Source organism: Solanum pennellii, chromosome 1 (genome assembly GCF_001406875.1).
Source record: "Solanum pennellii chromosome 1, SPENNV200".
In the NCBI taxonomy this organism is placed as follows: Eukaryota; Viridiplantae; Streptophyta; class Magnoliopsida; order Solanales; family Solanaceae; genus Solanum; species Solanum pennellii.
The window spans coordinates 104,632,829-104,648,534 of NC_028637.1; the positions used below are offsets into that span (position 1 = coordinate 104,632,829).

Below are 15,706 nucleotides of genomic sequence, written 5' to 3' on the forward strand. Positions count from 1 at the left end.
AAATTTTATTTTAAAATATCAAATTAATATAATATAATTCAACTTAAAAGATCAATCAAATCAACTTTTAAAAATATAATTAAAAATACGAAAAAAGTAATCACGCACATATAAAATAGTCCTTCCGTCACTCTTTCCATTGATATGCATTTTTCTTCCTTCGTTGGGCTTCTCTTAGCCATTAGCCCATTACTGACTTCTTTTGATTTTGAGAAACTGTCTGTTCATTTATATTTGAAATTTTTATTATATCCCTAAATATTTTATTTGTTTATATAATAGACACTTAAGTGTTGATCTATTATAGAAGGTGAGCACCCATTTTAGGTGCGTGAAAAGAGGCAATAGCCATATATTGACCAAAAAAAAAAGTGCATTTCTCCAATTGTTATCTTCACCAAGTCAAATAAACTATTTTTCCTTCTTCTCCGTCATTAACAGTTGTTTCTTTTTTTAAAAAAAATTAAAAAAATTATGAATTTTAAATTTTCTTGGAATTCGTTAAAAATGACAAATTAATGAAAATTTGAATAAGCTTTGTATGAATGAATACACACAAATATTTCGATCATCACCAAAAATGCTTTGATTCAAATGGAGAAAATGTGATGACAAGATTCTTTTATGATTTCTTACATTTTTAAGAGAGAAATGACGAAAAAACAAGAATTGAGAGTTGAAGTAAGTGGAAACCCACACATGCAAACACGCGAGACTGTTTATTTGATTTATGTGGACTGGACAACACTCAACCGTGTAGTAAACAGACAAATAAAATGGGCAGGAATCATGATGTAGGTTGGGGGAGGGGGTTAGACCATTTTTTTCTTTGATCTTTTTGCATTATTTTCTTATCAATTAACGTTTAAATCCTTTTTGAAAGCTTAAATTTTAAATTTTAAATCAATTTTGAGTTTTTTATATATATATATATAAAAAAAAAACTCAAAACATCTAGAGGAACTTGTACTTTTTGATTACTTAGACATAATTTTGAATTGGTCAGAATTCAAATAATACATTAATTATTAATATTTTTTTTATATAATATCAATATAATATATGTACTATTTATACGATATGAGATCCATTACATATACATGTTGCTATTGTATTTAAAAATCTTTTTGATTGTCCATACGTATTGACAATTAATCTTTCCATTATTTTTTTTTAAATATTGTTTACGAATAATAATTTATTTTTTTGATGAAATTATATAAATTAAATAAATAAATTTTAAAAATTTAAAAAATAAATAAAAAATATATTATGTATCTAAATAAAATTTTACCTATCTACAATCTATTTTGTACAATATTACTTACCTAGCCAGTAATAAGCTGGCGGATGATGTGTTAAATATCTAAAGAAACTATGTTTTGGTAAATATATATATGGGTGGCAGTGGTAGTGTGTATTAGTGCAATTGGCTTTGTCCAACGTTTGAAAAAAATCAACATCCTTATCCCTTTTTATTTCCTATTCATCACTCTCTTTTTTTTTTTTAATTTCTTTACCAATTCTTGTTTTTCTTTCTATCTTCTTCTTCTTCTATCGCAATTTCACTGAGTACTATTTCTTTGGATATTATTAAATCAAGAAACAAACGCTGTTATTCTCTTTCTCATGGCGTCGATTACTCCCCCGCCGACATTTGATGTAAACACTCACAAATTCAACTTCTCAAACCCTAAGTTCACTTCCCGATTGAAGCGTTCATCTTCGTCTTTCACTCTTTCAACCTCTCATTTACTATCTAGGGTTTCCGGTTCCGCTTTCTGTTGTCGTTGCAGGAATGGTACCGGTGATGGTGAGACTGTTGAGCCATCGCCATCTGTTTCTTCTCAGAATAGCTCATCTTCTTCTTCTTCTTGGAGATGGGATTTGGCGTTTCAAGATGCGGTCAAGAATGCGATGAAAAAGTTGGATGATTATGTGAATTGGTCAAAAGGAGTCGGACTTGATGAGAGGAAGAGTGAAATTGGTGTTGATGATCAAGAATGGGATTGGGAACGATGGAAAAGGCATTTTAGTGAGGTTGAGGAGGAAGAACGATTGGTTTCTGTTTTAAAGGTACAATCTCTTTTTTGATTAGTTTGCATGTTACTCTGTGAAAGTTAACAATGATTGTGCATGTGTTTTAGAGGGAGTCTGATGAAGGTTTAGATTTGTTGTCTATGAGAATTTTATTAAGATGTGGCAGATGGTGAACTGTATTTAATGTGCATGTTTGTAGTGGTGACGATTCCGGTCTGTAGTTGGATACATTCATGCTACATGACCTTATTTTGATCATGGTTCAACAATCAACATCAAAGGTCCATTATTAGGCATGTCTTTTTTTTTGATTGGCGAAGTTCAAACTTTTCGTTGATGATATTGGTGATTGTAAATGTGACACTTTTAACCTTTCAGGGTCTATCAGACTGAAGCACATGTGATATTTCATAGTCTACATGATGCAATGAGCGGTGTCATCCACATATACTCAAGACGAGTGTTGTAAAAATGTGGATGTTACAATGAATATCCGATCATGCACTACTAGATTAGAAACCTTAAGAGGGTACAAAATAGCACAATAGAGTATAAGATGAGAGATAGTTTCTTGGTATAGTTTTGTCATGTCCTACTAGACTTCCATATGCATCAGTCCTTAGGTTACAGTATGATGATTAAACTTGGTAAAAATGGAGCGAAGTAAACCTAAAAAACATATTGATGGAGGTTGCACATCTGGGTTGGTAGGACATTATGAAGTTAATTGTATACATAGACCCAAGGTGTTACCTAATGGTCAATGAAGTGGGAAAGAACCGTGAGAAGGTCTAGGATTCAGAATCCAGCCAATGAATAGATATGAATGATAACGTATTGGGATTAAGGCTTAGTTGTTATTGTATACTTATATCAGGTCTCCTATCTGCCAGGAGTTCGGTTAGACTCTTATATTTCAGTATAAACTACAAAGATAAGTTGAGATTTATAGAAGTTTAATTTAGCTGGCAGAATATTTCTATTTAGCTTGTAATGTTGGCAATATTGTTGGAGCTGTTCCCATCTTTTGTATCCTCTTAGCCTCTTCTTGATGCCTCTTAATGAAACTTCTTGCTTCATTAATTTTGTTTCGCTTAGGAACAAAATTATTTAGTATTGAAATGACATATGAGTCCCAAGTAAAGCGGAATGGATATACAGGATTCATAAGTCTGATACCAATTGATTGAGGTGTAGATTGATCACCTGTGAGGAATAGCTGAAAGGGCCATCAGAAGTTCTTTGCGAATAAAAAATGGTCCTTGAGGTGAATACCATCTCAAATAGGGTTCTTGGTAATTTACTGAGCATTTTTGTTAGGTTTTGGTTAGTTTGTAATATTCTTAACTTGTTTGGACATTCTTCAAGAGGCCTTTATTAGATCAGAAACACAAACATTTATGCTCAATCAGGGTATTTTATATTTTTGCTGTTTTAATGGAGCTATTATTTCACCAGTCACAGTTGGCTCATGCTATTAGTAGAGAAGATTATGAAGATGCTGCTAGACTCAAGGTGGCCATTGCTGCTGCAGCTACTAAGGACATTGTTGGAAGAGTGATGTCCCATGTAAATGTAAGATTTATGCTGCTATTTTGGAACAATCAGTGATATCATCTTCCTTTGCCTTCTCAAAATATATATGCATACATATAGAATGTGTGTGTATGTGTGTTCCTTTGCCTTTTCAATTGTTTAGTCAGAGCTTGTTAGTTAACTTAATGTAGACCTTAAAATTGAGTTGAACGTGACTGCATGTTAGATGAGTTGGCTATTTAAAAGGAAGATCTTCCATTGTGTCAAGCCTCATCATTGAACTGTGGTATGAACTGTGTTCTCTTGTTTTCAAACTTAACATTATTTAGCTTTCTTATCTTGCAATGAAATTATTACTTCATCTAAAAAAGTACATTTCTCTATCTTGACCTTTGGACATCACATACTTGTAAATTGATAGCACTCGTGGTGTGGCTAATGATAGACATTTGAGATGTATGAAGCCTCAGAGTCGAATTTCGTTCGAACAAAAAGAAAGGAAATAGGACTGCTTAGTTTTTTTTTACTAATGATGAAAATTTAGAAGCACTTATTGTTCATTGCACAAATGTTGGTTTCAGGTTTGAGTATCCGGCTGTTATTTTAAGGTCCTTCTGTGCCTTGTTCATCTTACAGTATTTTATTTCATGGTCATTGATGCTCACCTTCTAGAGTCTAATGCAGAAAGCCTTGGAAGAAGAGCGCTATAGGGATGCAGCATTTATGCGTGATTGTGCTGGTACAGGATTGGTGAGTTAAGTAGCAGGATACTGAGTTTTGGTTGCTACAAAAAGAGTTGTCTTTGGTCTGTTGCTTCAATGTTTCATGTACTCTACACATTTGGACTGTACATTCATAGAAACTCTCCAACTGGTCGACAAGCCGGCCCTCTTCAAAGTCTCTTAACTCTTTGCAATTCCAACTTTCCTTGGGCTATATTCACCATGGATGTTGGGTTTTCTAGCAAAGTTTCTTGAGAGCATGTAATAGTTTCATATGTGTTCTGGCACATTGGTATTTCTAGTTTGTAAAATGTTTTATGTTTATGTAGGTTGGATGGTGGGCTGGAACTTCACAAGATGTTAGTGATCCATATGGCCGCATTATTCGTATAAGTGCTGAGCATGGAAGATATGTCGCGAGAAGTTACAGTCCACGGTACACTTCTAGGTTTCTGCTGGTTTTTGTTTGAGTTTGCTATTAGCAGATTGAACTTCAAATTCTCTTTCATAAAAAACATAGAAGAAATGGATCTTTGCCTAATCTGTCTGTATTTTTTTTACGTGGGATTAACACAGGATGATTATAGGAAATGGGTAGTGCTTGTGGACATTCTCATAATTCCTGCTTTTATGGGTTGGGTTTTGGGGGGGGGGGGTGATTTGGAAGTACAAAAGAAAATTAAAGAAAGTACAAATAATGAAACAAAAGAAAAGGAAAGTAGGATCTTACCTGAGTTGACGAAAGGAAGTCTAGAAACTGAAAACCTGCAGCTCCTTTTAAGGAAACTATTTTTTACTTCTATGAACAGCTTCTTATTCATCTTCAAACACCTATCGTTCCTCTTCTCAAATTTTAAAAATCACAATATGATATAGTTCTCCGAGCCTTCCATTGAAACGTCTGTTTATCATTATGCCTTGCCATAAGATAAGAAGTGGCTTAATTGATTCCATTGTAAGTCGCTGTATTCTGGAAACTGCAACATGCACCTAATATTTTGACCCATTGGACTATATACTAAAAGATTATTAAGCTGTTCCATCTTCTCACCCCTTTCTTCGAGATTATCGATTATCAAAAACCAACATGCTAATAAATCAATTCAAAAATCATGCCTCTTTTCTATGAGAAAGAAGACAATTATGAATAACAACTGACCAAGAGCAACAGTTAAAAAGGATTGAAGCTATGGCTATGCGAGTCTCCATGTCTTAAAATTTGTTTTATCTTTTAATTTGAGAAATCAAAATCTCAATTTTCACCCCAAATTTATCCGTGGACTTTGGGCAAAGTATCCGATGTGGGTTGACAGAATTCCACACGAATCCCAGACCCATGTCGTGTCGGCAACAAAATGAAGAGTCCACACAACTTAGCTACTTAGTGCGATTTTGTCGTTGAAGTCAGATCTATTCCTAGTCCTAGTGTTGAGCATTGCCGAACCGAGTCTTGTAGGGTGTGGATGTGTGGTATCCTTTTCTATTGTGCCTTATGTCCTAGTTAGTAGTAACAGATACTGTGAGGCATTTTGCTGTTATAATTGATTTTTCCTTAATGAAGTAAAAGTGAACAAGAACCTTGACTGCGTTTGGGGTATGTTGTTTACTGGGTTCATCTGCTCTACTGACAGCCAGCTTGCTTCGACGGTGGAAGGGGCCCCTCTCTTTGAAATATTTCTTACTGTGGATAATAAAGGCGAATACAGGCAACAGGTATCTTTCTATCTCAAGTTCTTTCTTTTAACTTGTTGACATCTTCCACTGATGCTGTATCTAGAAAGATACCGAGTGTCTCGGTTCATTACCTGTTTGGTCTCTGAAGATGGGACGTTTTCATCAACGGATTAGAATAAAATAGTCAATTGTTAATAATGGTGAATTCTTGAATGAAACCCTATTACGGCAAAATGGACATTGAGGATTATATAGCTTGCCTCAACTATTTTAAAGGGATATTAAGGTGTAGTTCTTGTTTCTTTTTTAATTAACAGCATGTTCAATCTGTGGACGAAACATGATGCAAGCTTTTAGTAATAGACATGAATGTCTCTCTAGAATATCATTGCTCAGATGTGATGATGTATTGATGTTGGTGTGGCCCTGGGAAGAGAAAATCTCAGGATGTGAACTTATGCCGTATATGTAGGCCTGCCATCACAAATGTCATGGATGGAATGACAGTTCTGCAAGATTATTTTATCTTGAAGATGTTGCACTTGCTAAAAAGAACTGAAAAAAAATTTGCACCTCCTTTTTCTGAAGCAGAATCTCCTCATCTATGCACTTACTGTAAGCATGCCAAATATGAAGATATGAATTTAGTTAAAGATGATTCTAATCCACTCTCTACAGTAGAGTCCTTTCCTTTTTACAATAATTAAAAAATCTTTGTGATCCACATATGATATCAGGCTGTTTACTTGAAGAGAAAGCCAGTTCAGCAAGATTTACCTATTTCTTCTTCAAAGCTGCCTGGTGCTTCCAGTAACTTGGACACTGTTGGTCCCACTGAAAACAAAAGTGATATGTTTGATAAGATCTCAGATGCTGAGGAAGATGGCGAAGACAGGGAAGACGATTTTGGCTTTCAGAATGCATTGAAAGACATGATTCCAGGGGTACAGGTCAAGGTTTTGAAAGTGACAGCTCCAGGGAAGGTAGATAGAGATCTAATATCAAAGGTCATTGAGCAAATAATGGATGAGGAAGATGAGGATGAAGAGAAGGACTATGATTTGGACAGTGTGGATGACGAAGATGAAATTAAGGTGGAAAGAGACGGAGAGCAGAATGTGATTGAATTGGATACAGACAATGGGGTTAGTGATGGTGAAGAGCAGAGCCAAATTGCAGTTAGGGTGGTAGTTGGTGGTCTCATGCAAAATACCTCAAATGGTGCTCATCATAAAGATCTGCTTCGAGTACCGGCAAGGCTAGAGAAGAAGGGTCACCTGTCATTTACTTTCACTATAGAGGAAGATGAGAACAAAAGCAATTCCTCTGGCAGTGGACAATCTCCCCCAAATAAAAAGGCTAGGCTTCAAGGTCAACGTAGCTTGGATCATGTGATGGTTGATCTTGCAAAGTTCATCGGCAAGGGGAAAATACCTATGAAGGTTAGAACGCTTTTATCTTGTCGTTCAAATTGCTTAGTTTTTATTCTTCTCTTTAATGGTTTTACTGAAATATGCAGGTCCTTAAAGATATGGGAGAGTTGATCAGCCTCACTCTTACTCAGGCACGAAATCGTCAGCCATTATCAAAGTCAACCACCTTTAACCGCATTGAGATTTCAACATCTCCAGACCCACTAAATGGTGATTAATCTTCAATATGTCTTTCTTCTTTTATTCTCTTGCTGTCTAGATTGCTGATTTTCCTTTTTCTAGTAAATAAGCTTGTTCAACTAGTGCATCATCATTGTTATTCTACCCACTCTCATTCTTAAGTCGGACGATCATTTACTATTTTTATCAGGATTATATATTGGTGCTCATGGTCTGTACACTTCAGAAGTCATTCACTTTAGACGAAGATTTGGTCAGTGGAAAGAAGACGGTAGCCCTAAGGAGTCTTCACGCTTAGAATTTTACGAGTATGTTGAAGCTGTAAAATTAACTGGAGACTCTTATGTGCCAGCTGGTCAGGTAACTTTACTTTGAATCCAAAAGTTGTGCATATAGTCTAACCTACAGAAGGTAGAGTCGCATTTTTTTCTTTTTAAATTAATCTAGGAAATCTGAGATCATCCATTCTTGTTGGAGCGTAGAGATCCGAGACTAACGATATAATGGATAAGCTGGACATAAAAGCGTACCTGTTTTCTATGCCTAAGTCGCATAGGTGTATTGCTAATCCTTTGAGTAATGAAGATTGAAAATCTACAGTGTGTCATATCTTGTATTTGTGTGTTTTAGTATGTTGTAAAAAAAAATTCTTGCCTTGCTTTTTAAAATAGAGAGGGGGCAAGCGTGATGGAATGGTGTTCAACCATTAATGCGTTCCTTTCTAATTTGCAGATAGCATTCCGTGCAAGAATTGGAAAAAAGTATCAACTTCCACATAAAGGAATTATTCCAGAAGAATTTGGTGTGGTAAGTGATCTAGTGATTTTTGGATTGCTTAATATTTGTTTTGCCTATCTTCTTTTTGGTGCATAAGTTCCATGGCTATCGATTTTATGATGTGTGGGTCTATCTCTTACATTTTAGGCCTATATTTTCTCTATTACGAATGCAGATTGCTCGTTATAGGGGACAAGGAAGGCTGGCAGAGCCTGGTTTCCGGAACCCCAGATGGGTTGATGGTGAACTGGTTATCCTAGATGGAAAGGTTTAGAGATCTCTATTTAATGGCACCCTTTGTCTTTTGTTTTGTTGTCTCTTTATTCTCTCAATTTCATTTTCTCCACATATTTATTTCCTGTTGAATTGTGCAGTACATTAAAGGAGGACCCGTTGTGGGTTTTGTCTACTGGGATCCTGAATATCATTTCTTGGTATTCTTCCATCGGCTTAGGCTGCAGGAGTGAACATCTCTGTAGATACAATTTGTGGCTGTTTGTTCCTGGTTCAGTTCTTTGCAGGTATGCTCTTTCGCACTTGTGTTTAGCAAATTGGCTCTAATTTAACTCGCACACACACAAATTGACATGCAAAAACTCAAGAAAAACAATCACATCCCCCCCCCCAAAAAAAAAAATGCAGATAGCTCACATTTTAGTCATAAAAAACCATGTTAGATGGTCACTATCATTTACTTGACATTCTCTTCAAACATTCAAGAATTGTATAGGTACAAACTTAATTCTCTTTAACCGATATCACTTTGATCTCTGATCTCATAAGATGTGTGCTTCTCTGTTCCTTTGCAGTCAACATGATATCTAGTACCACGAAACCTTGAGCTGAAGAGAAGACTCAAGATTTCGTTTGAATATGGAGTCCTTGGCAACTGACTGTTTTAGTGGCCAGCATAAAACCTTTTGCATTATATGGAACTAACAGCCATTTTTGAGTTGATAGCCCCCAATTTCTCTGGTATAGCAAATGGTCAGGCCTACTAGCATTTTCTTAGGGCACTGAGCTTGTACATATGCTCTTTATTTGTTTTTTTTTTCAGCTCTTGTATTATTCTTTTTTCTCCTTCAGTAAACATTGTTGTACCTTCAAAAAACTTGGAATTTATTCTCTAATAGAATGGTATATTGGCAAATGTCTTATGTTCTGATTTTGTATTCCTGGGTTCTTAAATTTGAATTAGCTACTGAACTGCAGCTTCTTAGATTTGATGCATTTTGGGTAGGAATTGTTTCTTTAATGTTCTTACAATGAATTGGATAGCTCTGTGGGTGTGTATCACGAAGATTTATGGGTCATTGGCACACATAGGCAGACAAACAAGTCACTAGCTATCACCAGATGCATGCTTTGCACAAATCTGAGGTACTTGTAAGAGAATATTCTGTTCAATTTTCTGATGCAATTGTTATGTCCGATACGAAATCTATGAAACTGTAATACTATATATTATTTTGGCAAATTTATGGATAGACTACTATCCTATTATAAGGAAATGAATGGACACTGCATTCATAACATACATCTATTGATTAGACAAGGCAACTCTATTCTTGCGTTAATCTAATGGAAACAGCACATCATGTTGTAGTATTATTGTGATCATAGAAACTACTGGAGTACATAAAATGCAGTCTTTTCTAAAGAAAAGATTGGCAATACATCATGGTTTGTTCAAGTTGTTGAAGGAAACTTCTTTAGCTATTTTGGCACCCCTTCCCTTGGCCATATAAAGTCCCACATGATGCATTAGCTCCTGCAAAATCCAAAATATCAAGACGACTAGTTAAACACTGAATAAGTTGATCAAGAAATCGACAATTTTGTTATTTGTTATATAGATTACCTGTGGATGTGGTGAAATATCTTTGGTGTTTCTTGCCATGGAGACTGGAAAATCAAAGGTGGCACATCCCTGAGAGTAAACTACTACATCCTTTAAAGGGTTGAGGAATCCGCGGTTCTTAGCTGATAATGTAGAGCAAACAAAGTCCAGCACACAAATATCCGTGCACACCCCTACCACCAACAACTTGGTTCAAGTAAACAAAACAGTTAAGTCAACCACAAATGTGTTATATGAACCATATAATAGGAAGTTTTAGAGAAGCAAAAGAGAGTGAGTACATACAAGTTGAATTTGGTTGTTCTTCACCCAATCAACAAATACATTAGAGCCATCCTCCTGAAAGGAACCAATATAGCCATCATAACAATCTTTGCGCCTGATTGTAACATTTGGTTCCTCCTCCACCCATCTTAGTGCTGCAACAATTTCATCATCAGAGTAGATGATACAAAATCAAATAATCAGTACAAATCGAGTAATACAGAGCCCCCAACTCCTAAGCAACGATGATCACAGATCGAGTAATTGGTCCCCCTTTTTTTTGCTAATATAGATATGTATTCACTTAAAGATGAAAGTCATTGCAAAAAATAGTAAAGTTTTCTACTATTTTCGTGAGAATCTGTTTTTCCATCACATGCATTTTCCCACTTAGGTGGGAAATCATATTCTATATCACAAATTTCCCATCGATGAAATAACCATTATTTTTAGTAGTGAAATTAGTACCAGGAACCAAGTTGGATTCATCAGTGCCAGTGATGCAGTGAGAAGGATAAGGGTGTTCAAGTTTATCAGGTTGATGTGAATCAAGAAAGGCAAGAACTGGCAATTTCTTGTCACAAAACGCTCTAGCAAGCCTTGATGATTCATCAATCATTTCACTGATTTGCCTGTTAGGCTCTCTTGGTGCCTATGATTTACAAGAAAAAAAAATCAACTAATTAAATCAATAATTGTAATTAATTAAGTAATAAAACAAAGAACAAGTTTATTACATAAGTACCAGATTTCCAGCTCCAACAGTACAAAATCCATTGATTATGTCCACAAGAACAAGTCCAGCCTTAATATCTTCAGTGATGACTACTGATTCCTCCTCTATGGGAATTTCATTCTTCAAAAGATCTACTGTTTTTATTACCATCTTTGTTTTTAGTAGGTAAGGGTGATTGAATGATTGATATTTATAAGAAAAAAACAAATACTACTTGATTTGTATTATTAGTCCAACTACCATGTCCCACCACTATGTTAGATATTTATTTTTTTTAATCACGGGGCATGTCATGTGAGACTTTTCTTAATATGCTTGAAATCGAGTGATAAAAGGACACGTCATGTAAGACTTTTATTATTGATTAGAAATTACTTTCATTAATAAAAGCAATGCTAGATACTTTAGCATTTTTAATTAAGATTTAAGTTCTTTTAGATACGATAAACTCTTTGGAATGTCCTATTACCTCAATGCAAGTGAATCCATCCACTCAATTATTTATGTCTGGATTTATTTACATACTAAATAATTAAAAGTAATAAGACAATTTATTTAAATAATATTAACAAAATTGATAATTAACAGTTACCGTTACCACCATGTGGCTATTGGACCCACAGAATGTTATTATTATTTTAATTATCATGATTTCTATTTTTAGAATCAAATCATAAAAACTTTGATTGACATTTTAAGATATACTTTTTATCATATTGATATGTAAAAAATTGCTATTATCTTTCATATAATTTTTGAACATTTAAAATTTTTTGTTTAAAATATCGAATTAATGTAATGTAATTAACTTTGAAGATTAGTCAAATTGACTTTCAAAAAGCGCAATCTGACAAATAAAAGTGGACAGAGGGAGTAATTGATTTCTTGTATTTGAATTCAAATTTTTTGTTCAATAATTGTTAGGATTAATTAAGTAATATGTTAAATTTTTAATTTAAACAGTAAAATTAAGGTGCTCTAAAGATGCATCATATGACAATATTCAAGAGTAGGTATAGAAAATAACATGTTTATTCTAGTGAAGAGCATATTTACTAGCTAACAAGCAAAAAAATTTACATGTCAAAGAGAGATGAGCAAACTGCATGAAAGAGGAACAAGGGCATTAAACATCATAACCAGGGTTCACTTTCTGCTGAACATCTCCATAACTCTGTAATTCTTCTATATCCTCCAAACTACCCAAAAATAGAGGAAGTCTTTGGTGTAGCTTGACAGGTTGAATAGATAAAATTCTATTTTTACCATCTGAACCTCTACCTCCAGCCTTTTCCGCTAGGAAACTCAGAGGATTTGCTTCATAAACAAGTCGAAGGTGGTTCCTTGGATTCATTGCTACCCCACCATATAACAGAGTCCGATGAAAATCAGCCACTAGAGAACATATATACCTGGCTGAGTACTTCTTAGGATGCTGTCCTTTCCCTTGTCTTATCGTATCAATATACTGCCTTAATCCTTCAGGCCAGTCAAAATACCGAGCATCATTAACTGAATAAATTTGCCCTGCCATAAAATGTCAACAATGTAACTATCAGTTTAGAAGGTGTAATATGCAAAAACGTATTTGGAGGAACAAACTTATGATATAGCAATACCTCGAGGAGGAATGTTGATGTTAGGATGTGTCATGAGGAAATCTCCGGTTGTATGATCCAATGTGAATGCATGTGTTCCAGAACCAAAACTAGCACAGAGTATTGTGGCTGACGAATAGAGAACATAAGCTGCTGCAACAAGCTTTGATCCACTCTGAAGGCAGTTTAGTAAAGCCTTTTCCTCCACCGGCAAATGATCAATTTCTACAAGACGTCTGTAAATCCCAAATATCGTCCCAGTAGGTATTGAGGCATCTATATTTCGGGAACCATCTAAAGGATCCATGACAACCACAAACGGGCCATCATCAGTTATCCACACAGGACACTCATCTTCTTCTGAGGCCATTACAGCAACTTTTCCCGAATTTCTAAGAGACGACAATATAATCTCATTCTGAACAAACATACATAAAAAGGTCTTAGAACATGAGACTATTCTTGAATCCATTAAGACTAGAGAAGACACAATGATCTTCTTCCTAATTCATTAATGGAAGATCCCATAAACAGAAAAAGGAGGAAAAAAAAAACAGAACAACATACTGTTAAAAGAATGACAAAAGTCTCACATCGATGGTTAATGGCATAGATGAACTCCTTATGAGGCTTGGACAATCCTAATCTCTTTGCGCTAGCTTTTGGAATGTGAGTTAAACCAAAGACCTAATTTAACATGGTATCAGAGCTAGGTCTGATGTCCCCAAAATTAAAATTGTTCTTGAGTTAAGCGTAAGACCTAATTTAACAATCAATCAATAATTCATCAATCCCAATTCCACTTTATTGGGTTTCTCTATACAGTGCACTAGAAGTTAAAAGGTTTGCAGTGATTCAATTGGCTATGTTATTATTGTTATATTATTGCTTATAATAACAGGAATCTTATAGATTATGAAATCAAATAATTATAGAAAAGCAACATCAACAATTTATGGTGACAATCAAATAACCAAAAATTCCCAAAAGACAGACCGAAACAATATCAAGAGGCTTGGGCTTATCTCTATCAGAAGAAGTCCCAGTATTTCCAATGGCAACATTGTTGTTGAGGCTGGAATTGAAAGGAGAAGCAACAAGAGCAGCAATTTTCTTGGAGGCATATTCTAAGTGACCAAACAACAACACCAAGTCATCACCCACATCAACCCCTCCTTTACCCATATACTCCATCAGTGTTGAAAACCCACTATTAGCAGAATCTACTGAAGCATTTTTACAGCCAATTGCAATTGGTGAATCAACCCTGGAGTTAATTAATCCTCCAGAAAATGGAGAAGAAGCCATATTTTCAGTACAGAAAGGTACAAAATTGTAGTTTTGAGGAAAAATTGCAGGGTTTGGTGAGGAGAGTTTGGTTCTTGGTGGAAAATTTAGGGAAGAAATGGTCGATGATAGCATCTTTATGCTCTACCGCAGGCAACTTTGGTACAGAAGAAGCATCCTATTTTTTTATTTAATTTTCCTCATTTATCCACAATTCTTTTTGTTTCTTTTTTTTTTCTTTGTCCATTACGTAATATTGTTAAGAACTAAAATTATATTATGAGGTATATATTTATAATTTATTTAAAAAATAATTTTAATAAAATATATTCCTTTCGTCTGAAAATGTTTGTCATGTTACGCTTATCAAAAGTCAATTTAATTAATTTTTAAAGGTAAATTAGATCACGTTAATTCGATATTTTAAAAAAAAATAATTAGATATTCTATAACTATATGAAAAGTACTATAAATTATATTTTTTTTGCATATTAATATGATAAAAAGAAATACATCTTAAAATTATTAGTCAAAGTTTTTATAGTTTGACTCTAAAAATAAAAATCATGACAAAGAAAATAATTCAAAAACACTAATATAAAAAATTATATTGTATAAATATAGTAATATTACGCAATATAACATGATAATCATGTTTCAATTTTATAACATAAAAAGACGTTCAATGCAAACTTTAAAATATAGAAGTTATTAAAATTTAAAGTAATGTAATTGTTCTTTAAAGTTCAATTAAGTGGAGATTCTTGCATAAAAAAATTACTAAATTACACTATATATGTTTATATATTATCATTTAATTCACACTTGAAAAATAATTAAATTACACTATATACAGTTTATATATTATCATTTATTCCATACTCTTTCATAAAAAATCAAAAATCTCTATTTTTTCTCAATTCTTCTATTCCAGATATTTACTTCTGAAATAAACTAGACCCACCTTTCTTATCCCTAAAATTTCGTCTCTAATATCTCACTACCAAATCAGTTATCGAATTCAAAGAAATTTAATTTTCAAGCAATTCAACAGTCAAAAATTTATGTCTAATAATTCTCAAATTTGATACTTTAAGAAGTAATTTTAGATTATTATTTTATGATGCAATAAATAATAATGTTATATTTTCAAATCTGGCAACATTTTCTGATTGTTAATTTATGATATCTTATTGCAACGTATCTTATCGCACCTTCATACACTACAAAGATATATTCAGAAGATGCAATTGCTTGCAATGTTTACAAATTATAGATACATTAAACGAATTTTCAATTCGTATACTTAACAATATAATGAGAAGTAAAGCTAGAAAACACAATACTTGTAATACAAATATATACCTTCATTTTCGCACATTTGAACGCATTTATAATCAAAATTGTCGTTTTGAGCAGCAGATTTTATTTCTGGAAAAACTGGCTGAGTCGACGGATACCACGACGGACCGTCATGGGCACGACGGACCGTCGAGGGGGTCTCGTTCCAAAACACTTAGAATTCTGAAATTTGGGTACTGAAATCGACTCTCTGAACTTCGCGACGAAGTGGCAGGACGGGCCGTCACAGGCGTGAC

General features: G+C 34.1%; 3 protein-coding genes across 3 annotated transcripts; 1 reads left to right on the forward strand and 2 right to left on the reverse strand.

The window, feature by feature from the left end:
- Positions 1–1,424: 1,424 nt before the first annotated feature.
- Positions 1,425–9,519, forward strand: LOC107027010 (protein EXECUTER 1, chloroplastic). The gene is made up of 12 exons (XM_015228167.2): positions 1,425–2,076; positions 3,499–3,615; positions 4,261–4,326; positions 4,628–4,734; positions 5,930–6,011; positions 6,710–7,414; positions 7,492–7,615; positions 7,776–7,945; positions 8,318–8,392; positions 8,538–8,630; positions 8,737–8,883; positions 9,172–9,519. The coding sequence occupies exons 1-11, from the start codon at positions 1,630–1,632 to the stop codon at positions 8,827–8,829; spliced, it is 2,079 nt and encodes a 692-aa protein (XP_015083653.1). The 5' UTR covers positions 1,425–1,629; the 3' UTR covers positions 8,830–8,883; positions 9,172–9,519.
- Positions 9,520–9,804: 285 nt separating this feature from the next.
- Positions 9,805–11,402, reverse strand: LOC107027020 (nicotinamidase 1-like). The gene is made up of 5 exons (XM_015228178.2): positions 11,233–11,402; positions 10,956–11,139; positions 10,509–10,642; positions 10,224–10,409; positions 9,805–10,133 (listed from the first exon to the last, which is right to left on the reverse strand). Exons 1-5 carry the CDS (start codon positions 11,371–11,373, stop codon positions 10,041–10,043), a joined length of 738 nt encoding a protein of 245 aa, XP_015083664.1. The 5' UTR covers positions 11,374–11,402; the 3' UTR covers positions 9,805–10,040.
- Positions 11,403–12,165: 763 nt separating this feature from the next.
- LOC107027028 (fructose-1,6-bisphosphatase class 1) lies at positions 12,166–14,324 on the reverse strand. Its single transcript, XM_015228190.2, has 3 exons — positions 13,818–14,324; positions 12,843–13,239; positions 12,166–12,750 (listed from the first exon to the last, which is right to left on the reverse strand). Exons 1-3 carry the CDS (start codon positions 14,241–14,243, stop codon positions 12,350–12,352), a joined length of 1,224 nt encoding a protein of 407 aa, XP_015083676.1. The 5' UTR covers positions 14,244–14,324; the 3' UTR covers positions 12,166–12,349.
- Between the last annotated feature and the right edge of the window lie 1,382 nt (positions 14,325–15,706).